The 24,887-nt window shown below is 31.9% G+C and overlaps 3 protein-coding genes and 1 pseudogene across 4 annotated transcripts; 1 reads left to right on the plus strand and 3 right to left on the minus strand.

The window, feature by feature from the left end:
* Positions 1-252: 252 nt before the first annotated feature.
* LOC114408816 (homeobox protein ATH1-like) lies at positions 253-4,282 on the minus strand. Its single transcript, XM_028371989.1, has 5 exons — positions 3,031-4,282; positions 1,620-2,867; positions 1,030-1,382; positions 864-924; positions 253-775 (listed from the first exon to the last, which is right to left on the minus strand). The coding sequence occupies exons 2-5, from the start codon at positions 2,760-2,762 to the stop codon at positions 605-607; spliced, it is 1,728 nt and encodes a 575-aa protein (XP_028227790.1). The 5' UTR covers positions 2,763-2,867; positions 3,031-4,282; the 3' UTR covers positions 253-604.
* A 4,584-nt stretch (positions 4,283-8,866) lies between these two features.
* Positions 8,867-9,599, minus strand: LOC114408817 (abscisic acid receptor PYL2-like). The gene has a single exon (XM_028371990.1). The coding sequence runs from the start codon at positions 9,476-9,478 to the stop codon at positions 8,909-8,911; it is 570 nt and encodes a 189-aa protein (XP_028227791.1). The 5' UTR covers positions 9,479-9,599; the 3' UTR covers positions 8,867-8,908.
* A 4,421-nt stretch (positions 9,600-14,020) lies between these two features.
* LOC114408818 (probable transcription factor At5g61620) lies at positions 14,021-16,305 on the plus strand. 2 transcript variants are annotated; one of them, XM_028371992.1, is made up of 3 exons: positions 14,021-14,423; positions 15,353-15,555; positions 15,892-16,018. In XM_028371992.1, the coding sequence occupies exons 1-3, from the start codon at positions 14,093-14,095 to the stop codon at positions 15,934-15,936; spliced, it is 579 nt and encodes a 192-aa protein (XP_028227793.1). In that variant the 5' UTR covers positions 14,021-14,092; the 3' UTR covers positions 15,937-16,018. The 2 variants fall into 2 exon arrangements, with proteins under 2 accessions (XP_028227793.1, XP_028227792.1); XM_028371991.1 differs by having other exon boundaries at positions 14,022-14,423; positions 15,968-16,305.
* A 5,070-nt stretch (positions 16,306-21,375) lies between these two features.
* LOC114408821 lies at positions 21,376-22,970 on the minus strand (annotated as a pseudogene).
* Positions 22,971-24,887: the final 1,917 nt, after the last annotated feature.

Below are 24,887 nucleotides of genomic sequence, written 5' to 3' on the forward strand. Positions count from 1 at the left end.
CCTGAAATGAAATAATGATGCAATTTTTGTTAACACGGTTATGGAAATTAATTGGTTAAAACATAAAAAGTTTTTATCATTTTTCTCCAATGACGAACTTGCTATAACTTGCAACTTGCAAGTATGCCCAAACCTCCAATTGATGACTTATAGCATCAACCCGTTAACTTTATCTGACTTGGATTATCTTGTTAGAGAGTATAACCCCTTTTATTTTGCTGTAACATTAGCTCACCTTTTAGCCTTGTTGGATTTATCTTCTTAAGTAGCTTAACCGCTATTATCGTTTTAGCAGCATTCCATAACCACTAACCAGTTAATACATGAATTTCCAAAGTGATTTAACCGGCACTTACAATTTATACCCTTACACTAATTTCTACGACCGCATCCAAATAAAAAGAAATCTTAAGCTAAAACGAACGAGTTATTATGGACATTCAAATAAATCCCGTGTTATTTTCTGAGATTCCATTTTTGTCATGGACATCCTCAGACTAATATACTCCAACCATGCAAAAGCATTATGCGCAGACTTTGGCTTCAGTTCTTTCTATTTTAACAAAGAAAAGGGTCCATGATATCGTTATGCGACTTTGTTCACCTATAGTTGACACTGATTAAACCTTTGATTGCTCATGCTTATCCTGTTTCCGTGGTTGCTCTGCATTCCTTCTTCATTTCGACAAGCCTTTCTTTTATTCATTTCAGCATACATCTCTTCGATCATAGGTTTCCACAGACGAACACGAGCATTTATAAACCAATTGGATACCTGAGTTTGAAGACACAACCAAACCAAGCATATCAGATTGTTCCTCTTTAAACCAAGTAACAAACAACAAGACTAGTAGGTAAAATACCTGGCTTCTCGTCAACCCACTTTTTACTGCAAGTAAATGCTTCTCTGCATCTTTAGGATACCTGAAAATCCATCATCAAATAATAAATAAATAATTTCTCTAAGTTCATTTCATGTATACTCTGATGATTAAAGTATAAACTGATGTTTCTATGGTTGAAACTCACGGATGCAGGAAATTCTGAAACATCCAAGCCCGTAGAACCCAGACTGATCTTTCTGGCAAGCCTCTTTGTGGCCTCCACAACTGATCTTTTCTATTCAACTGCTGGAGAGCCCATTGCTTCTGAAGGAATGAAGTTTCAGCAGACCATTCATTCTCTTCTGAGCACGAGTTGTTGAAATTTGATCCCATGGCAAGAATATAATTGCTGATCCTCTCTCGTAGGTCCTTGTAAAGGATAGAGATGGTTTGAAGAGCAAAATGTGCATGTATTTGCGGGTCCAGCTCTGTAGCAGCATGGAAAGCGGATACAACAGTATGTATCTCATCCAAACACTGGCTATATCGATTGTCCGCCTAAGTAAAAAAAAAAAGATATTACTAATTGTTGGAGTCCAAGTGCGAGTAACAAGTATCGCAATATGGAGATCATCCGTTTTTCAGATCAATATTATAAACCAATTTTAGCAATTAATTTTCCATCCATGCATTTGAATATGGAAATGTGCAACGCAAAGCTAACATGATTCTGTCCATGACCATAATTGATATGAACACAATAATGAAGTAATTTAAGATGTAGTAGCATCATACCAGTTGTAGAAGTGCCAGGAGTTGGGCTTTCTTTGATTCAGCAGCATGCCTTTGCAGTGGAGGCTCTGCATGAGCTTCATACGTAGAATTTGCATTGTTATCTATCAATATTCTTCTCTTGGGTGGGAAAGCTGAACTTGACTTGTTTCCACCTGATCTATTACCAGAAGCTGAATAATTTAACTGTTCTAGATTTTCAAATGAATATCTTGCAATTTGAGCAAGTATCTCTCGAATCCCAATGAGATATCTCGATTCCAGTACTTTTGGTGAAAACTGTACATATTTATCACCACCCAAGTTCATAGAAAGTTCCCTACTACTGCCGCAGAAGGCTTGCTCCAAGCCTGACATGGTTCCATTCATGCATGGGGTCACATTAGAGCAACTTACCTCTGAGCATTGTCCTGTGGTTGTCGATGTTGCGAGACTTAGAGAAAGTTCCTTACTAAAGCTAGAGGAATGGTTAGCATGATTGGCCATGTTTGCTAGATTTGATGATGTCCATTCATTTGGATCAAGATTTGCTAAAGAAGAATAAGGCTGACACCCAGTTCCATGAATCTCTGGAGCTTTAGGAAACTTGTTAGCATTCCAATTACCAGGAACTTCATTGTAACCACAGTCCTCAAAAGTTGCAGACAAAGGGTTTGAATTTGAAGTACCTTGCAAATTGTTGAAGAATGCCCCCAGTGCCCCTATTGAGCAGAGGGAGGGAGGCAAGGCTGATGATGAGTTCTCCAAATTTTCTTCAAAACCAATTCTAGCAGCTAGAATGGCAACAAGGGAAGAGGGAGTAATTGACATTCCTCCAACTAAATGCTCTTGAAACTCGGTGTTCTCCATAGGACTTGAGGCATCTCCCACAATAGTTTTTCCTTGTGATGTAACTAATGGACTAGAGTCCGCAATAATTGAAGGATTAATGAAGCAAGCATCACCATGGACATTATTTATAGGTTCACCTTGCTCTCCAGAAAGCATTGAAATTCCATTTATGATGTGGGATTGGTTGTTAAGGTCAAGTGAATAGCACTGAACGAGAGGATTTGAGGTGGAATGTTGGGAAATTTCATCTATTACTCTAGCATCTCGGCCAGAAATGCCCAGTGCAGCGGTGTACATATCACTCTCCATCAACATAAGCAGTAATTAGTAAATGTAACAAGAGGCTCTTGATTTTGCAGTGGTCTTCCAGAAAAACTTTACTTCAGGAACGGTATGATCCCACAGTAGTAGAAAATAGACCTACATAACAAGAAACATCCCCACCATAAACTAGAAAAGAAAATTGGAAGGAGAAAGGGAGCAAAAGGATCAATAATTATGCAGCATATGACTTAATTGAGCCTCCTTTCAAAATTCAAAATAGATGATAACAACAGACAAATGAATTAAAGTATCAACCAACCTTGACTAAATCTGCAAAAGAGTAGTCCATCACACGAGACTTTTCATGTCAAACCAGATATCTTCTTAATATTTAACAACTCCTTACCAAGATATCTTCTCCATTGTGAACCTACAGGAATGTAAAAGAACAACAAGGCTATTTGTTATAAGAAAAACCAACAAGGAAAAGAAGCCAAGGCATTCCAACCTTGCTTACACCATGCCAAATAAAAGAGCAACACCAAAGTTGTGTTGACTACTTTTGCATGAACAGAAACATCTTCTTCAAGCATCCCAACCCCAAAACACGAGTTTCATTTTCTTAGACCCCATCAAGATTCCCTCCTTTGTCAAATAATGTTATCTAGTCTTTGCACATTTAAGACAAGAAGTTGAAGAAGAAAACCATTAAAAGGGAGAAAGTGTTTGTTTAAAGTCCAAGTCAAAAAGGGAGTGGGGGATGCGCCAGTGTTGAAGTTGAATGGAAAATGAAAAAAAAAGCCAAAAATTAAGAGGGAAAGGTAAAAGAGTGAAAACAAACAAGAAAGGAGAGGGGAGGAGTGTTTGGTGCAATGGCACTCATTTGAGTTGCAGGCTTTACTGGGCCCATCTTCCCCCTCTCTCTCTCTGATCTGATCTCTTTTCTGTTTCCCTGCAATCATCATAATCAAAATATCTGGATTCTCTCTGTTCAAACTCCTGTTCATGGCAGGTACCCTCAGAAACATTTTCAGAGAAAGCCCTTTGCTTTTTAGCTATTTTTAAAACCAAGAAGGGGCTAATGTGACGAGAAAGGAGAGTAAATAAAGAAATAAGTTTGCAAGCTTTCCCTTCAGAATGTAACAACTAAACGCACAAGGCAAATGAAATGAGAGGAACAGAGAAAGAGAAACACTGTTATAGCCTTTATAGCAGTGTCCTTTCTTGGTGGTGACCAGACACAGAGAAGATTCATTCATTCATTCATTCAAGGCTGATGTAAGCAAACCACACTAATGACGACAATTTTTGGTAGCTACCTTCATCAATTTATTGTTGTTTGATGTTTTGTTATTACCAATACCGATAAGTGGATTACACTACGGAACCTGCTATCAACTCTTCATTGTTCGCTGCTATTGGTTGCATGCCACTTGCCACTGCCTACTTAAGATTTTCCATCTTTGCATGACCAAATCCATGACTTCACACAGAATTATAACTTTGCATATCGGGTAATCACCGTAACTACAGACCACAAACTCTATATTCGTCGTGCAAATGCAAACAGTGCCACTATAAAATTTGTGTTTGATTTTGTGGGACACACATAATTGAATGGTTTTACGTGAACTCCATTTAATAATAAAAAGTGTGGGTGCGCTGAAAGAGTGAGTCATCAACATAATACATAATTTTTTTTTTTTTAACCTATAGTTCATATTTCCAGTAGAGAAGTTGTCAAAAAAAGTTTATAGCTATCCAAACAAGCACTAGATTGAGTACTTCCAACCATCTATCGAAAGGGGGCACGCATGAAACACGTGACACCCACCTAGGTCACGCAAGCTACGTGACTGTAACTTATTTCTTACCTAAAACATTAATATATAAAGCAATATTAGATATGAAATAGTTTCATTTCTCATTATCTACTCTTCATTTCTCACAAACACTTGCTTGAGTATTGAATTGCTTGCAAATATTCCACCATCGTTGTCATGTTATTCTGGCAAGCTCAACCCTTAGATCTTGGATCTGGAACGTACTTATGTCATCGAAGCGGTTTTGAACAATATCCACCGAACAACTTTCAATTTCATTTTTTAGTGGAATGCTTTCAATTTCTTAGAGTAATTAAATGTAACGTATTGTTTTTAATTAAAGAAAAAAGTTTTATTAAGATAACGGATATTTTCTCACGACCAAACAAAGCATTAATGGCAACTTTAGAGTTTTTATTAAGGTGCAACTTTTATATTATACTAAAATTAAACAAAATCATAAATAAAGAGTATACATGGATACAAGTATCTTACTACTTGCTCCACTTTGTTAATGTAGTAAGATGTTAGAAAAACAAATCTATTTATTTTACCTACGAGTACTTATTAAGTTATATAGTAATGTAGTTGATAAGTTACTCAGGTAGCTTTTTTTTTTTCTTTCTGGTAGACTATGAGCTAATAATTTGATTAGCTATAAGTTAATTTGACTAAAATAAATTTCTTTGATGCACGAGCTTCATTTAGTACCTCGGACCTTGTTTTTACAAGTTACTTTATATAGTTTTTAACTCAAAGTCTACCAATTTTTTTATCCTTGTTAATTTCTTGAAATAATTTTTTATCTTTTTTTTTTTCAGTTTATAAACCCTATTACCTATTATTATCTAACTCTCAGCTATGTCACATTTTGTCTTTCACATCTTTAACTCTCGCCCGCAAAGTGACAATATGCATTGTCAATAGCACCTTAAGCCTCAGAGTCGACGAAGCATAAGACAATTCCAAAACCCTTACTTTAGCCCCCTAGAAAAATTTTATTTAGCACTATTTTACTTTTTTGGTGATATATATATATATATATATATATATATATATATATATATATATATATATATATATATATATAAGAGGACTAGAAGCATTTGGGTAACAAAACATGAGTTGAATCAGCTCTCAAAGCATTAACAGTACAACTATGGGCAAAATAAAAAACATGACAACAACTACTAAAACTGAGAACATGTTTGGCCATCTGTGACTTGATTTGTTTCTCTCAAGACATGATTTCCACTAATATTTATACAACTTTTATTATTAGCTTATTTAATGTAGTTGTTGCTAAGTTGTGCCTTTTCTTGGTAAATGGGGTCCAAACTATGCTTCAAGAAAAATCAATTTTATTTTTTGTAAGATCCCAATTTTAAATTATTCCGTTAAAATTTATTTGAGGCCTAAAACTATATTGGTTGACCATAGGGCACCATGATCGTTTTGTCGCCACTATTACACAATTCTTTTAAGCATAAAATGTCAAATCTTTATCATCGTTCTATAATATGGAATTTAAAAATTATTGTCCTAATTTTAAGATAGTAAATTATTAGAAGTATATTCAGATGTTGGAAGTGATAATATATATAAAATAAGTTAGGATTTTTTTTATTTTTACAATTTATAGTGAAGAAAGAATTATTTTTCTGTTACACATTTATTTTTATGTGAAAGAGAAAGACTGTGCACGTGTCATACAATTATTTATTTGTTCTTTGTTTCCTATTCACTATGTCATTGATTGGTAGGCGAGCAGTGCAGAATGCTCACATGGTTCATTAAGTAATGAATACAAGGTCATATATGGGCTCTGTCTAACCCTTTATATAAAAAAAGCCATCAACATGGCCACGGGGTGTCATAAATGACAAGGCCATATCTGCTATGTAGGCCTTGGCTTGTTGCCAATAGGTCCACCTATTATTATTAAGCTTTAATTTAATTTAGCTTAACAACTAATAAAAATTTTTTGCCTCAGGTCATGGGCATTATTTTTTCTTCTTGTTACAATCACATGTCCGACGCTATTTCAACCCAAGAAAATGGCCCATTTACAGGCCGAGCTCACTTGTCAATGTTAAGGGCTTTGTTGTTTTCACCTTCTTTTTTCTATTCTCACATGCTTTTTTTAATTAAAGTTCTTATTCTACCTCATTCCCTCACACCTCCTACCCCTGTCATTCACTTCTTCTTTCTCCTCTTTACCCCTGTATTCTCTTCTCTCCGCCACATACCCCTCACCTTCATATATACTTGTACTGCACCTCGTTGCTTATTTTTTGACATTTTTTTGTTTCTTTTACGTGTTATTATTATTTTAATTTGATTAAGATTTTGTTATTATTTTTTAGTCACCATATTATGAGTCTGAAATATTTATTAACTTTATCGATAATGATATTCATTAGAAAACTTGAGTGGCCCCATATTTGAACATTTGATTCTTCCACAATAATCAAACAGGACAAATTACTTAAATAACTTGAGCTGAATTTCATTTGGACCAATAGCATGTTAATAGTGATTGTTGTCATTTTGTAATAATAGAAATAACTAGTAGTTTTTAATGATTATTTCATGAGATGATGTTAAGTGTAAACAAAAGATTGATATATTTAATGTTTTTGAAAAATTATTTTGATAAGGTGTTTTTGTATTTCATACATTTTTACATAGTTATTGAGGAAAAACAAATTGATGAACTAAATGGAATTCATAATTAATGAATATATAGCCAAAATTCCTGTGAATCAAAGAATATTTAGAAAATCAAATCTTTTATAAAAATTAAAAAAAAACATTAATTTCATCAATGAAAATTATTTGTCCCTCGAACTTTTAATGGAAATTAATATTTTTTGACTTTTAAATAACTAATTCAGCGATGCAGATTTTACGCGGGTGAGGCTTCACAGTCACATGTTCCTCAAGGTTGGTCACAAGGGATCATCACAAGATTTTGTAACTTTTAATTTTTGCCGTTGAATTCAGGGTTAACATATGGACCGCACGAAAAGGTTTTAACCTCAACTACCTGTTACCTTTTTCTTCCAATCACCCTATTTTTTCTTCTTCTTAATATAAGGTAAATATTGTTCGGTGATTAAGGAAAATTAAAAGAGTACAAAATGCTTATTATATATAAAATATTTAATATTTAATATTTATATTTGTATTTAGTTTGAACATATAATAAAATATATGAAATGTTTCTTAATTTGCTTTTATTTAAAATGAATTCACATTAATATGTGTCAATAAATCTTTAAATATACTGTAATTATATTAACGTGAATTCATCTTAAATATAAGTGTAAGTCTATTCATTTTTTTAAAAAAATTAATTCATAAAATAAAAATTACAATGTATTTTAAATTAAATTAAAGACCTCTATATTGATTTTAAAATGATTTTAATTTGCTTCTTATTAGCATTCTACTTTCATGTTTTTGGCAGTGTCCATAATTAATTACACACTTATGATATGAGTTACACTTATTGGATAATTCTTGTTTCATACTTGAGTACACGAAAGCTCCCAACAATCTCGCAAGTTGCAATGCAAATTAATAGCCAATAATCCATCCCCAATAACATACGCAAATGTTAAATCATATTTCCAAGTGATGGCAATAAATTGTCTAATATCTCAACCCATGACGACTAATCAGTAATCACTAACATTCTTCTTCTTCATCGTCGTCTTAAGATTAAATACCTGACCTTTTCTTAAACGTAATCTATTTTCCTTTCTTTGTTTGTTATGTTCTGTTTTCCTCTCTAAACACCACTGGCCGCAATACCAAATTAATACAAGATTTGGAGGCTATACCATAACAATAATAAGTTAAAAAGTCGGAAGTGCACGTAATTCATAATTAGATGCTATTTCTATTAAAGAAGGGTGTAAGTGAGTAATTAACAATCATAAATCGGAAATGATTAACTAACCATTTGACTTACATTCAAAATCAATATTCTTGGAGCCTAGCCTAATTCAATGTACGAGGCATGCAAATTAAACTAACAATTAATTATTTTATCAAAATATACCCGACCGTAATTAAGTAATTAAAGGCAATAGAAGTAAGATTATTTAATAATGAAATGTTGGAGGTTGCAAGGAAAGTATGCATTTTTTATTTTTTTTGTTTAAACAACGTGTATTTTCCCTTGATAATAATTCTGTTCAAGCAAAATAAAATTATTATAGACAATATATTTTTTTCTTTCAAATATTAATCCACCTGCTTGATGATCAAATAAAGCATGCTGATGCAACACTAATCAACCAATTAATGTAATACTTATAGCAGTGATGGAGGAACAAATTAATATTAATTATGTGCTTATATAATTCAGTGCAGTGTGGTAGTAGCCATAGCGACCTCGCCGAGTTTCTGAAGGTTAAGTTTGACGACAGTGTCAACAAACATCTTAGTATCGACACCGGTGTTTCCTTCGGGTATGTCGACGACGTAAGATTCCAAAACAATGGTGTAAACCTTACCGTTGTCGGGGTTCTTGAACTCGTTGACGGAGGTGACGGAGCGGTAGTTGTGGAGGCGGTGTTCGCCGCCGACGACGCGGAAGCTGAGGAGGTGCTTGTCGTCGTCGAGGATCTCGAGGCGCTCGGTGCTGGTGGAGGCGGGGAGGCCCGACACGACGGTGACCTCGCGGATGCTGCCGACGCCGCCGTCGCCGGAGCGCATGTTGCAGCTCTTGACGAAGTGCTTGTACTTCTGAGGGTTCTCGAAGCTCCGGACGAGGGGCCACACCGTGTGTGCCGGCGCGTCGATGCGCTGCGCTATGATGGAGCTGCAGATTTCAGGGGAAGGTTCGAACTTGTGGTGCGTGTTGATGATGCTTTCGAGTTCCGAGAATTCCTCTGGGGTTAGACCCAGCACAGGATATGCTTCTGAAGCCATATATTATTATGATTTTAGTTGAGGGACGAGGCTAATGAAGGAGCTCAGGTTGGTGTTTGTCTTCATACATGAACATGAATACTGAACATCAAATCCAACAACACGCTTCCTCATTTCACTCTCATTTATCTTTCTTTCTGGCTACCATGCCATTACTCTTTTCTTTTAGACAGATATGCCCTCCACTTTTCTTTTTTTAAATGGTTTAATTAATATTTTTGTCTTTAGATTATTTAAAATTATTCAACTTAATCTTTAAAATTTTAAATGCTTCAATTAGATTTTTTTTTTTATAAATATTATCAAGTTTTTTCCATTAAATTGAAACTGACGTTGTTAATAAAAATCGTCAATATTTATAAGTGAAATCCGTCATAATTATTTAATCGAAAAGACCTTATTGAAGTATTCTCAAAAGTTAGAAGACTTGAATGGAATTTTTAGAAAATTAGCAATTAAATTAAGCTATTTTAAATAATTTAGAGATAAATAATTAATTAAGCATTTTTACAAAAATTTGAGCTTAAAAATTCTTAATATTTTGAATTCTTAAGTTAAAAATAATATTTTGAGAAAAAAGTGGTAAAATTAAACAAGTTTTCAAGTTAAACAAGACACACAAAGTTATAAAATGTAATAAGGAATTTGAGTGATATGTTAATATCACGGTTCAAACTCTCAACTCGCCTATTTTTCAACAAGGTCGGGTTAAGTGACTCAATCTGTTAGCCTGCATTGGTTAGTCTTGTTTAACATACCAACCCGGTGGGCTAACTGACGATAGGACATGACACAGATTTTTCATACATAAAAAATATATAAATACTAATAGGTATTTAGGTTTTGGATGATCATTTTGTATTTTTTTAAGTTTATAATTCAAAAAATCAAAATACATATTAGTTATTATTTTTATATCTTCAATTTCTCTAATATTTATAGGAAAATTTATATTAAGATCAAATTTAGAATAAACAATTAATATACTTATATTTTGTAATTAAATTTGTTTTTCTTAAAAAAAAATTAAATTTACTAATTTGGGTTAATTTTATTAAATAAGATACTATTTTTTTTTTATTTCCAGCGACTAGCAGCTCAGAAGCTGTGTTTGTCAATCTCAACCTGTTTTTGTCCCAGCTTCCTGCGCGGCGGACCAAAACAAATCGGGTGACCCACTTTATCATTCCTAATTTTTATAAGAAACTAATTAAAATGGTCTAATAGACTAATAGTGTTAAAATATTAATATTTTTTATATTATTATCTAACCATAAATTATTATATATATTAAAATTGTTAATTTTTATAATAATTATTTCAAAATTATATTTAGAATAATTTATAATTAAATAATTGACTAAAATCTTGCACACAGACAATGCATCAAATTATACTTTCTAGATGAAGAATAAACTAAAAAAATCATATTTTTATTATGTAAAATAATATATACGAGTCTAATTTTTCTCCCCAAAAGTTTGAGGTTATTTTGGCAGTTTTAAACGAATTAAAACAATAATTTTCAATAATAAAAGATTTAATTAAAATACAATTTAATTACATTTCATGCACTATATAATTACAAATAAAGTAGTTTAAAATATATTATGATAATGATCCAATTAGAGATAACATATTAATTATAAATTTATAATAAAATAATTAAATGATAAATTTATTTATTCACTCTTTTACTTATTGTTAGTTTAAAAATATATCATTTAATTACGTTTCATGCACTATTTAATTACAAATAAAATAATTTAAAAATATATTGTGAAAATATGCAATTAGAGACCTCATATTAATTACAAATTTATGATGAAATAATTAAATGATTAATTAATTTATTTAGTCTTTTATTTGTTATTGTTTTAAAAATATATGAAAGTCATTAAACATAATTTTCTTCTTTTTCAATTAAGCAGCTCGATCACCCTACTAATTAACAGTATAATTAAAAATTTAGGGCAGGAAATAATTAGTTAGTAATTAATTATGTGAATGCAAATTTGATTTTTGAAGATGAGACAGAGGTGGGAGAGGAGAAAAAGTGGTCGCAATCGTTGAAAAGGGAAAGGCTGAACTGGAGATACGCGGTTCATGTGAACTCTTTAACGAACTCTCACCCTCAACTGGACCCACCATTCCTTTCCTCCTGCAATTTTGTTTTTCATTGATTATGACCAACATAATAATGTGTATGTTTAATTTTGTTGCTGCAATACAATGTTTTGTTTTGTATTTGATTTGATATTACATGATAAAAAATGAGAAATCGTACATTGCTTATAGATTCCCTTGCTTATCAGTGAAATAAAGCGTTGCGTTGCGATATGACGATGTTTACTGTGGACTGTGGTGTGTGACTTTCTTCCATGCTTACCAGTTACCAAGTGTTGAATTGAACGAAACATAAATGGGCTGGGTTAGTTAGATATAAATGATATTTTTATGTATTTGACTATTTGGGATGGATGGGGTGAAAATAAGTGAGACAGGAAGAAAAGAAAAGAAAAAAAAAAGTAAAGGGAAAGTAATAATTATGATAGGCGATGTAATTAAAAAAGAAGAGAAACATAAAGAAAAAAAATGGAATGAAAGAGAAAATAGATGAATGAGTATAATTTTCCTAGAAGAAAAAAAAAATCTGTTTTATTCATATTAATAAAAATAAACCTTGCCTTTTCTTATACTTCTGTTGTTTGTAATAGCTCGACAAAAGAATAAAATGAAAATAATAAAGTAAAATATCATTTGAGTCCTGAAAGTGTTGTAACATTTTCACATTAATTCTTAAAAATAAGAAAATTTAAAAAATTCTTCAAAACATAATTTGTCAATTATTTTAGTTCAGAGTTAAAAAAATTATGTAACTTGAGTGATAATATTAAAATATGTAGAAGAACTTAAGTGATATTAAGTTGTTAAGTTTATGAGCTTATTTAACATCCTAGCCTTATTTAAAACTTTCTTAATTTTAGAAGCTAATTTGTAAGGCTTTATACTTTTAGTCCTGGTGTTTGAAAGATAATACATGGGTCCAATATCAGTCAATTTTTCTTTCAAAATCAAATGGAAAAGGAGAGAAAAAGTTGATTTTATATATAATAATAAAAAAATCCTTATTTATATTAAATTTAATTCTTTGTTTACATTATTTAAGTCTTTTCTATACATATTTTTTCTTTTCACTTTTACGCAATCAATTAGGAGAAAATAATTTTTTAGGTTTATTTAATAAATCTTTGATTCTTAAACTTTTTCATATTTTTACTTTTAAACAAGTTAAAGTTCTTGAACTTGGTTTTTGTTATCAGTTTTAATTTCTATTCTCAAGTAACAACGGTAATTATTAACATAAAAGTCACATTAACAATTTAATAACTTATCATTTCATAAAAATTCGATAAGAGAATGCATTTTTTTTAAAACTATATTTTTAATCCCATACCTATTTAGAGAGGTTAATCACGTTAAACTAGTTCACAATCAAATGCAGAGCATCAGTTTGTTCTGCCATTGGAATAATTAATTGAGGATACAACGTCGAAAGAATTATGTGCTAAAAAGTGAAATTGCTAAATACAGGACTATATATATATATATATACGACACATTGATACAAAGGAGGGGGGAAGTTTTTTAAAAAAAAAAGATAAAAAAGAAACCGAGTTGCCAAAACAAGTGGCTGTTAAAGAAAGATCAACGAGTAAGGAGGATTCTCTTCCTAGATGGGGACAACTGTTACTCACACAGATTAATTATAAGCATGTGATATAATCCCAGTCCTTGTGTTCCAGCTAGTTATTTTTCCGCACAGGTTAAGAAAACGAAGTTGGCGATGGTGGTTGATCATCGTATGAAAATGCTAACCAGTGTTTTAATAGAGAATAAAATATAGAAATTTTCTATTTTAAAAAACACAGTAGAATTTTTTTAAATGTAATAATTTTCCGTGATTTTTAATGCGATTCTAATAAAAAAAATTAGTTATTAATTTCTTAATTATTATACTCGGGAGATATACCACTTAACATGATTCTATATTTAAAAATAAATACATGGAAAATTAAAATAAATGTATTAATAGTAATTAAAAAGGAAAACGATGATTTTTTTAATGTACGGAGTTTGTGAATTACTGTTCTCAGCTGATGGGTGATGCAGTGCAGACATGAAATGAAGAATAATTCTCTTGATCCCCGAATGCCTAATGTGCCACTTGAAAAGATGGCTTTATTATGTATTAATTAAGGATAAGCTTTTTATAAGTTTGTCCAATTATAGTTGAAAGAGAGTAATTGGGTTTCTTTCTGTTTTTGTTTTCAACTGCAAAACCTTGGGTTGGAAAGGGTCCCAAAAGAAAAACTATGTTCTCTAATTCCACTTTTTTTTTTTTTTTAAACTCCAATGCGCACTTCAACAATAGCGCCACTAAAGACCGCACAATACAAAATGTACGATTTCTATGGCTTTCTTTGTCTCTTTGCTTTTATTCTGTTTTCTGAGTCTATATATATGCATGTATGTTTCGGTTGTTAATTAGGTATTGTGTGGGTGGGTTAGTAAGTAGTTTATGCGAGGGATATTCTTTGTCTCGTTGAGAATATGGGAATAGCAAGGAAATGTTCATATTGTGGTAACTTAGGCCACAATGCAAGGACTTGTAAAAGCACTCTCAGTCAAGGACAACTAAAGCTCTTCGGAGTGCAACTAGATGTTTCTTCTTTTTCTTCATCCTCAAATTCTTTTTCATCATCACCTTCATATTCTGCCATGAAAAGAAGTTTCAGCACGAATTACTTGTTGTCTTCATGGCCCTCTTCCTCTGTACCCTCCTCCTTTTCCTCGCCTTCCCTACTTGGTGCAAATGAAAATTTAGATGGTTACTTGCTCAATGCAAATAGCCTCATATCAACAATTCAAGACGCAAAAAAAGGTTATTTTTCTCACTTCATATTTTCTTATCTCTTATGGATTCCAATAAATTTTCGGGTCCCTTTGGTAGGTGAAATTATTAGGTACCAGACTATCATGTCTATGATTCTAACTATTTTTTATGTAACATATATTTAAATTTTTTTATTTAGGAAATAATGAATAATTCTATTATGTATGACATGAAGATTACTCAATATTATGATAATTTTGAATTACTTGATAATTTCTTCTATTTTACAAGCTCATCTGTTTTCACTCATTTCGTGAGAAAATCACTTTTATAAATTATTAATATGTTTATTTAAGCTTTTAATGAAGAAAAATAATAATGTTATCCTTACTTATTTTTTTTTTACAAAAAAAATCTACCATAAAATAAAAAGAAGAGACGAGTATAAGAAAAAATGAGTTATATATGGGATGGAGAGAAAGATAAAGAGAAAAAAAAATATTGTGAGACTTTTAAATAAAAGATAACATTACTGTTTAAAAATATAAATTGTTAGTTATTTTAAAATTCCATTCAGAGTAATGTTTAAAATCCTGAAATTATAGTTAAAATTTAAAATAAAAGTTTTCTTTTATAATTACAAACAAACAAAAAATATAACTTGCATGTTAAAATCGTTAAAAAAAACCACTTTAAGTTTTTTTAAAGTTAAACAATGATCGGGCCTAAGAGAGTCAGACTTTACATAAATAATTAAGTTGATCTCTAAATAGACACTTTCACTATAGGAATAGAAATTAAAGATTAATTTTAACTTTTCCCTAAAATGCAAAAGCTACAAAAGTTTCTAGTAACTTGGGAAATTTTGGAAGTTGCTTTTGATGAGCTTTCCACTTGTTTGTTTTTGAGTCATTAAGTTGTATTATTCATTCAGCCAAAAAAAAATGTGGTGTTATTTTTTTTCTGTCTGTGGTCAGGTGTCCCGTGGACAGAGGAGGAGCATCAGATATTTCTTATAGGGCTTGAGAAGCTGGGTAAGGGGAACTGGAGAGGCATATCTAGAAGTTTTGTGACAACAAGAACACCCACCCAAGTGGCTAGTCATGCACAAAAATATTATCTCCGTCAATCACAGAATAGCTTCAATAAAAGAAAGCACCGTCCCAGCCTGTTAGATAATGTGAGTAAATTAAAACATTTTTCCTTTTTTTAATCTTTTGGAATTGATTGAAATAGTATTAAAAATTTATAATAACTCATTTTATTCAAATGCGCTAGACCACCTTAATATTTCTCCTTTGTTTGATTTTCATTTAGATATTGAGTCCCATTTTGTCTTCGGTAGAACTTTAAATTATTGTTGCACAAACATTAGTTTTTACTATTTGGCTAGATAGTCGATCGGTTTTAACTCATTATGGATTGGATGGAATAAGCATTTTCTCTAATTAATCTTGAAAATTTTCGCAGAGGGAAATGAAAGTAAAACCTCATTTAATTTATTTTTGTTTACTAGTTTGACTTCAATGTGATACATAAACTGCTACAGCCACTTAAGTAGCAATTGGATTGGATTTTTCTTTGACATGCAGTGGCTTTCTCTTCGTCCTCATTCAGTGCTGAATTGGGCTACCACTTCAACTTCAACTAATTGCACTGTTCAGAGAGCGAACCCAGATTTAGACCTCAAACTTGCAACTCCCACGCCATTTGAGCTACCAGTAGCAGATACATAGAATGTGTGATATTTGACTTCTAGTCAGCATGCTTTACTTTTTGTGACTTCAAAATTATGTATATTTTCCTAGCCCTGAAGGTAGTGTTATCTTTCAAAAAAAGACAGGAATGAAGAATGTAGTATTATATATATTTATCTTTATTTTTTCACTTCATACGTACTTAAATATATCCGATTGAAGAGAATTTGTTACCCCAATTAATTTCTTTGTTCACGGGACAAAAGATTACTCTTTCCTTCGTAACTCGCGTTAAATCATGACTATTTTAATTTAAGAATTAATAAAATAGAGAATGGAAGATAACCAAAAAAAAAAAAAAAAACACAATGATAACGTTACGGCCGGGAAATGAATACACTAGTATGAAACTTTTCCACTTATACCACATAATAACTTTATAGAATTTACAAAATTAAACAACTTAAAAGTTGAATTGAAAGTTTTTATGAAATATTAAGTTTATACTATAAAAAATTTATTCAAATCAGAAACTAAATAATATTATATCATACTATTTTATTTTGACAAAGTGTTATTTCAAATATAAACAAATGTTTATTGTTGGGTGCATGTTAGTAGCCCCATATATATATCACACTCTGTTCCTGTGAGAAGGGAAAGAAAAAATAAATATTAATTATTAAATTTTATTATAAATGTAAACTCACGTGACTTATATGTTTTAATTTTAACTAATTATATTAAGATTTGTACACTTTTTTTTATATGAGAAGGAGAAATAAATATTTTCTATCAATTTTATTGTGAATGTGAACTCATGTGACTTACATGTTTTAATTTTAATTATTCATAATTCATTCTCAATGCACAAAGGCAGGAGGAGTCAAGCTATTCCAAAAAAAGAAGAAGATTAAATATGATTTTAGTCCTCCAAATATTCATATTTATTTTAGTCATCCAAAAATAAGTTTATTACATTTGATTCCTGAAATTTTCAATTTTTTTCTTTTAAGTCATTTATTTAATTCTGTTAGTATTTTCTGTTAAATCTAAGCTACCTCTACCTATTGTAGACAATGTCACTGAGACTCAAATTGATACAATCAAAACACCTGCTAAGATTTGTTCAACAATTAGGTTTCACTATCAACTGTGATAATATATGAGTTTAATTGTATGTACTTATTTTGAAAATAATAGAATTTTATTTGATTTTTTCTATTATTTCATGGCACACTAAATGCTAATGTTGTAAATGATAATACAAGTGTTGAAACAACTATTACGGTAAACTTTTAACTGAAAAAATAAGCAGAGTTAAATAAAAGACTTAAAAGAGAAATTTTGAAAATTTTGTGGACCAAATGCAATAAAATTATTTTTGGAGGATTAAAAATATTTAGAGGACCAAAATCATGTTTAAAGAAAAAAAAATAGAAGTGAGTGCAAACACAAACTTAAATTTCAAAAAGGATTTTGAGATTTTTTTTTAGTATTTACTTGTGAAAGTATTTTTCGTTCGAAAAGCTTGAAAAGGAAGGCTGAATTCTAATTTTCGCTTTAAAAGCCCACAGAATTGAGCTGATGTACTCGGTCGGGATATTGTCCATATTCCATCACCATTGAACAAACTATCTCTATCTCTATTTCTTCTTTTTTTTTTTTTTTAGGAGTTAGTAAGATTTGGGTACGCAATAGAGCAATCATTTCCATATCCATATTAAAAAAAAAAGGCTTGTGTTGGAATCTATACTTGTTCAAGTAACTACTTTTGTGTTCTTATTTAAATTCAATTGGCATTTATATACTTATATTTAGTAGGAAAAAATGAATTAGGTTATGTTAAACTTTATAAGATACTAATCTAATGTGTTTTTTTAAATTTATTATTTGAATTTAATCTATTTTGTAATATGTCTTTTTAAGATATAACTTTACCCTTTCAAAAGTTTGTTCTAACTTATTTAAAAGCCTATAATAAAAGTTTCTAAATAAGTAAATAAACCTATTTTTAATTAAATTAACAAATATTGAAAAGCTTGTTTTACTAGTTCGTCACACAAATCCAAGAGACTTTTTCTTTACCAAATTATATTAAAATTAACTAAAACGCGGCTAATGAATTCAAATTCATATATACTCACTTATTAAAGGTATGAAGATCAAAGTTGCTGCCCAAGACAAAATATGGGGATGGATTAATAATGCCTTAGCAAAGTTCTTCTCACAATCATCCCTACTCATCACTCTTCTTAAACCATATACATTAGAAAATAAAATTGAACAAAACATCGATTTAATTCTAAACAAGTTAGAACTTGATATTGAGAAAAATACGAATTTAACTTTTAACATTACACAAGAAAATTCGTTCTATAAAGTTAGTAGTTCTCAATACATCTAGAAATTATACAAAGTAGCTATTGCTAAATGATACACCATGCTAATTAGACGCATATGTGATATATTTAAACACCTTAAGCACAGTTTCTATTTTGAATGTGCCAGGCACAGGAAATGACACTGTCGGATTATTGAAGCCATAGTCCATAAGGCTCTTTACAACATCTTCAGGCTCTATCCCACTAGTATTCTACCAAAGAAATAGCTTATAATTAAGCTAAAAATGAGTGTATGTTTAGTTCTGTGTTGTAAAATTACTTTTGAGAAAAAAACCATTTTGTCAACAAATTAAGACTCTTAAAATATTTTTGTGGTAGAATTCATTTTAAGTTCTTGGATTATTTTTTTTAAGTTTTATAGTGTCACATAAAATGTAAGAATTTTTTTTTCTCTAGTAGTAGATATCATTTTGAGTTCTTAGTCGCTTTTGAGAATCTCACATAATAAATTTCACATAAGTATATTTTATGAATTAATTAGAAAGAAAGACATTAAAAAATCATTAATTTTTTAAAAAAGAACCGTTCTTGAGAGTTTTTCCATCCGCTAGTCATTGACCTCCATTATCATGAATAATCTTGCATATCTCATCAATACCTTCTTCGTAAACACCACGGGTAGAAGGATATGTTACCTATAATATAAATCAAAACCACCACAAATGAATATTTAAAAAAATGGCCAATTTGGAAACACCCCTCCCTTCCAAATTCCCAGGTTATCCAAATAGTGCAAGTAAAATTCCAATATAGGAAGCAAGTTGTACCATAAGTGCAGATAAGTTGTCCTGAGTGTTTTCCCCAACTCTTCAATATTGACACTGGCAGGATTTGTACCATGTGCTGAGACAGGTATAATGCAGACATTGTGATGGTGGTCTCCTCTTGCCTATAGTGTGTCCAATTGCCAAAAGAAGTAAGCAGCACAGAAATTCCAGAATATATATAAAAGGCGGGTAGGGGAAAGCATTTCACCTGCTTTAGATATGAAGGAATAGGTAAACACACAAAAAACACAAAATTAAGGTAACCTTTTATTGGTTGAATAGCAACATAAAAGGTTAAAATTAAATAACAACCGAAAAACTTCTTTATCTAAAGTAAATCAGACGAAACTATGAATAACGTGTGCACTTAAAAAATCAATAGAAGCCACACTACCCGAGTAACTAACATGCATTGTCCCCAAAAGGCAAACATGTACATAATAATGACTAAAATCACCATACCAAGTGATATGCGTGAATAATCATCAGTCCAACATATTCTCCAGATGCACCAGCATTAGGTTGCAAAGAGAAGAAGTCAAACCCAGTGATTGTACACAACATTTTACCCAAATTTTCGAACATTTCCTGATACCAGATTTGCTTGTTTCGACACCAAAAAATATCTATCCCATATTTTCCTGAATAAAAAGCACTTTTATTATATTTAATCTTGTACATACCTGATAACCTTGAGCCTGTTCAGTTGGTGCAAAAGGGTGAATGTTAGCAAAGCTAGGCCATGTCAAAGGCATCATTTCAGTTGCATTCAGCTTCGGAATCATACTGTGGCACAATGAAAGATCTTTTGACTGTAGCCCATGAATGTACCTGAGCAGCTCATGCTCAGTGTGGTACCTATTTAAGGGCAAATTGAATTCAGTAAGGTACCACAGTATAATCACGTGAATTCAACTTATGTGCAAAGGGATATACGTGTTGAAGATTGGGTGTGTCAGATAAGGAGTCTTCCTAATTAGTCCAGAGGAAGTGCAGTCTGAACTTCTGGTGCAAGAGATTCAGCTGTGAAGGAGACCTGCATACGAATTAATTAATGTTTTAGATGGCCTTTTAGTAATGAGTAATGACATAATTGACAATTGTGAACATGGTATATGTAAAAAATCTTACAGGTTTGCCTTCGGAAAAAAACATTGAAAAGATTATCAACATCCTCCCAGGTGGTTGTTTCATCGAACGCAATAGTGATCTAAAAAGCAACCAAGCTCCATATTCCAAAGACAAGAAAACATACTCAGCTGATATGATGCAACAAAAAGCAACACTCACAATGTTCACATCAACAACCTGCAAATTTATTTCACTCTTGCGAGCAGCATCAGCAATTGCATGGGCATTGGCAGTCTTAGTTTTCAGTGTGAAAGAATGGATGGTCCTGAACTTCCACGGTTCCAAGTTTCTTCAGTCCCTGGGCAAACACCCCAGCTAGACCATGAACCCGTTGGGCAATGTTTTCAAGTCCTTCAGGTTCATGCATCCTCATCTAATAATTAATGCATGACATCATATTATTGTTATAATTTTGTGGATATATTAAGAGGCATGGTGCTCACATTGCCTAGTTGAGCATTGTATTCATTGTTTGTATTTCAAATTGTTTCAAAGACTTAATTTCGAAGTGGCTAGTAAGAGATAACTTGCATTGTTGGGAGTTATAAGGTGGTATGGTGGTTGGAGGGACCGCACAACGATTGGAGCGATAAGGAGATTTTGGATTCAAATCTCCCACTAAAAAAAGAGACAAGGGCTTGCATGTGGGTCTCGGAGCACTATTATAGTAATAAATCCACCGATCGATTTGCTCCTTTTGCGATAATGGGATAAAAAAAAATTGTATTGTGATTTAAGTTTTATTAGATCCACAAAAATATGGAGCTATATATGGAATTATGCTTTACTGGTTTTGACATAAGTTCTTTGGGACGATCCAATTCTTCTATGATTACCTGACCTGGTCTTAAATTTTATCTTTTTCGTCTACGTTCTTCTAGTTAGAAAAAAGTTAAATTCAATAGTACGAACTACGAAGGTCTAAAATATAAATTCAAAGTGAAAGTCAGCAATCTCCACGCTTGAAGAGGATAGCAGGTTAATGACAAAGAGAGAGAGAAAAAAAAACGGATATGAATTGAAATATTGAACAAGGCAGCAATTACAAACTATATAGGGGAGGGACATCAGGCCCAAATAGCGAGGGAAGACATCAATCCAGCCCCAATGAAAAGCATGCAGTAAGACAGTATCTGCAGCCTAAAGTTACAACTCATCCTCTTGCTAAGAAAATCCGCAGCTATCAAATCTACCAAAGCCATATACACCAAAATCCCCGACGACGAGGAATCCAAGATACCTTGGGTGATGAGTGCACCTGGGCTGTAAGGGTTATACCCGGAAGAAATAGCCGTTCCAATCCCGACACCCAAGGGTGTAGTCAGTGCAAAAAACCAAGCCATTATAGTTGCTGACGAGGCTTTAAACTGCGCTTGGGAAATGCACCCTCCAAGCGCAAACCCTTCAAAAAACTGATGAAACGATAGCGCCGCAATTAAAGGCCTTATGTACAAGGACTTTGCGAAACTCCTAAAGACAACCCAGTTATAACCGAATGTGATACAATCCCAAGCTCCAACACCTGCACATACACCCGTTATGTTATCTCCACTACACTATGCACAATACTTTATTTATCATTCCCAAAATATGAAGCTGTAATAAATTTGTCAATAAAAGAAAAAAAATAAAATTAGTTCAAAAAAAATAATAAATTAGTCTATAACACAAATTTAGAGACTAAATTTAAAATTTTCAATTTTTAACCATTTCACTCATTCATGCATGTATTTGACTACTTATCATTAATTTAGTTAAATTAGTTACCTGAGAAACGACGACGTGTCGAACGTCAGTTTCTTCTCCTTCTTCGATGTGGGAGTGGGAGTGGGAGTGTTCCTTGACGTCGCCAGTGCCATGACATGCATTATTGCCATGAGGATGGTTATGTCTATGATGTGCAGCATGTGCATGCATCCCCACGATGTGCATTCCACCGCTTTCTTCTTCCCCAAACACCTTCCCATTCCCGCCGGGTTCGGATGACCCGACCCGTGCTTGTTCTTCGGAGGAGGCCTGCTTGCGCTCGTAGTATTGCGTTCCCACGAAATCGAGGAGGAGCGTGAAGAGCGCGGCCTACATGGCGAAGAACCCCGTGAAGGGAAACTTGGACCACGGGAACGAAGGCAGGCACGGGTGCTGGAGCGCCTCGGTGGCGTCGGAGAGCATGTGGACGAATCCGGTGGCGAGAATGACGCCTGCGGCGAAGGCCTTGGCCGCGACGAAGAGGTTGCCGTCGGTGCGGAGGTGTTTTCGGACGAGCGGGATGGCGATCCCGGCCATGCCGGCGAGGAGAATGGAGGCGATGGCGAAGAACTTGAGAAGCAATGCGGCCGATTCATCTCGGCATAGCTCCAACTCGGCGCCTCCGCAGCTTGAGTTGGTCATCGATTCCCGAAGGTTCTGGAAGAAGGACGAGGAATTTTCTAAAAGCAGCGTCTCAAGAGTTTAGAAAATAATCATCGTTGGAGCAAATAAAAGAAGAAGAATCGTCATGGAAAGTGCGTGGGGGGTATAAAGAGAGAAGAACAGAGTGTCTACATTCTTGCATCACCTCTCTATATATTAACAACATTAACCTCATGCCTTTCGTTTTTTTATTCTGCCTACACTTAATAATGCAAAGCCTACTTCACTTAAATATCATTATATTTTATTCTAATGTGTAAGAATGTTTTATTTTTTATTTGATTCTTCTCTTTCACTTTATTTTTTATCTTTTAAAAATTTTAATTTGGTCCTTTTCTCAGTTTAATTTTTTTAAAATTTTATTTAATCATTTATCTTATTTTTTATTCAACTTCATCTCTTATTTTTTTTAAAGTTTAATCATTCAGTCTATCTAAGATCGAAATTATTAATCGTTTTAAAATAATTTTTCTTTCGATTTTCTTTTCTTTTCCTCCACTTCATTTTTAATAAAAAAAAGTTCATTCCTAATAATTAATAATATCAATTTTAAATCGATCTAAAGAATAAATTTTAAAAAATAAAATAAATTCATAGATAACATAATTTTATATATCTTAATAAAAAAATATTTCTTTAACCAATATTTTAAGAAAAGTTAGTATAGTATTTGTCTTTCTTAAATTTAACTAGGACTTTCTTAATTTAACACAGGTTAGTTTGATACAAACCACTAAGTTCCGGACTTCCACTCCCCATGATATCATTATGACAATCCCACCTTCCTTGTTTGACTGTTTCTACTCTATTCAATTATAAATTCATCTAACTAAAGTTAGTATCATAATAATAAAGTAGTACCTCCTGTCCTATACGTACAAAACAAATGACCAATTTATCAAAATCAATAAAAATTATTAATTTAATTATTATTACTATAAATTTATAATTTATTTCAAAGTTATCTTTAAGATTAAATATTACACGCCAATGATAACACTCAAAATCCAATGGCACTGATGTAGATTTTATAGAACTAATGATTAACTTTTTGTATCAACATTATTTTTTAAAATGTCAATTTTCCCCCATAAAATTTGGCCTAAAACCATCCATAATCTTATTCAAAATTTTGATTTCCCACCAAATTTTTTTAAAAAAATGCTAACTGGTGTTTTAGTAAAGAATAAAGTATAGTATAATTTTTCTATATAAAAAATACAGTAGAGTTTTTTTTATTGAAAAATATAATAATTTCCCCTAATTTTCAATGTAGCTCTTTAATAAAAAAATATTTATTAATTTCTTAATTATTATCTCAAAATACTGTTTAACAAGACTCTATATTAAATCTTTTTTCCTTTTTAAGAACACTTTGTCATAAGTCAAACTTTGAGAGGTCAAATACCATAAATAAGCATGTGTAGTACTGGGACGGCAGAGATTAATGGTTCAATGTGAAAAAACTCTAAATGCATGCTTGGCTCCGTATCTTCTCTCTCCAATTTACACACTTGAAGTGAATTTTGAAAGCTACCAAGAATAGTTTTGGATGAAATTCTGAATCACATTGTTATAAGAAACACAAATTGTTATTATTAGAACAAAAAAGAGAAGAAATCTTATATGAAAAAAAAAATTAACCTCTCACAATGTTATCATCGCTTGGTCATTGAGTTTTAAATTATATTCAAACAAACAATACCAAAAAATTCTGCATCCTGCCCATATCATGTGCATTTGTTGTATGTGTCCAAGAATTTTACGATAAGGGATTGTCTACTTGTCTTCAACCCTCATTTGTACACCAAGTGATCAGCCCCTACAATATCCTTAGAAATAAAATAAAGTTACCTAATAATAGGCATTTTTCCCTTAAAGAAAAACTAATCACTAAAATTAAATGATTCGCTAAGATGAATTTGGGATAACTACCATTTTGGAGACATCAATATCCATTTCTAGTAGCAGGAGAAAGTCACATCCTCGATTTTAATTGAATAAAAAAGATTTAATTATATTTTTAACCGATCAAATTAGAAAGTATTTTTTTATCTTTCAAATAAAAATTTATAATTTTAGTTCGTCAAATTAGCACAATGT

This window comes from Glycine soja, chromosome 4 (genome assembly GCF_004193775.1).
Source record: "Glycine soja cultivar W05 chromosome 4, ASM419377v2, whole genome shotgun sequence".
Lineage (NCBI taxonomy): Eukaryota > Viridiplantae > Streptophyta > Magnoliopsida > Fabales > Fabaceae > Glycine > Glycine soja.

Coding starts and splice junctions, on each gene's coding strand:
- LOC114408816 (XM_028371989.1), bottom strand. CDS start 2,762: ATGTTGATGGAGAGTGATATGTACACCGCTGCACTGGGCATTTCTGGC. Junction 1,383..1,619: donor TCCTGGCACTTCTACAACTG/GTATGATGCTAC, acceptor TTTTTTACTTAG/GCGGACAATCGATATAGCCA. Junction 776..863: donor GTGGGTTGACGAGAAGCCAG/GTATTTTACCTA, acceptor CTTCAAACTCAG/GTATCCAATTGGTTTATAAA.
- LOC114408817 (XM_028371990.1), bottom strand. CDS start 9,478: ATGGCTTCAGAAGCATATCCTGTGCTGGGTCTAACCCCAGAGGAATTC.
- LOC114408818 (XM_028371991.1), top strand. CDS start 14,093: ATGGGAATAGCAAGGAAATGTTCATATTGTGGTAACTTAGGCCACAAT. Junction 14,424..15,352: donor AATTCAAGACGCAAAAAAAG/GTTATTTTTCTC, acceptor GTCTGTGGTCAG/GTGTCCCGTGGACAGAGGAG. Junction 15,556..15,967: donor GTCCCAGCCTGTTAGATAAT/GTGAGTAAATTA, acceptor TTTGACATGCAG/TGGCTTTCTCTTCGTCCTCA.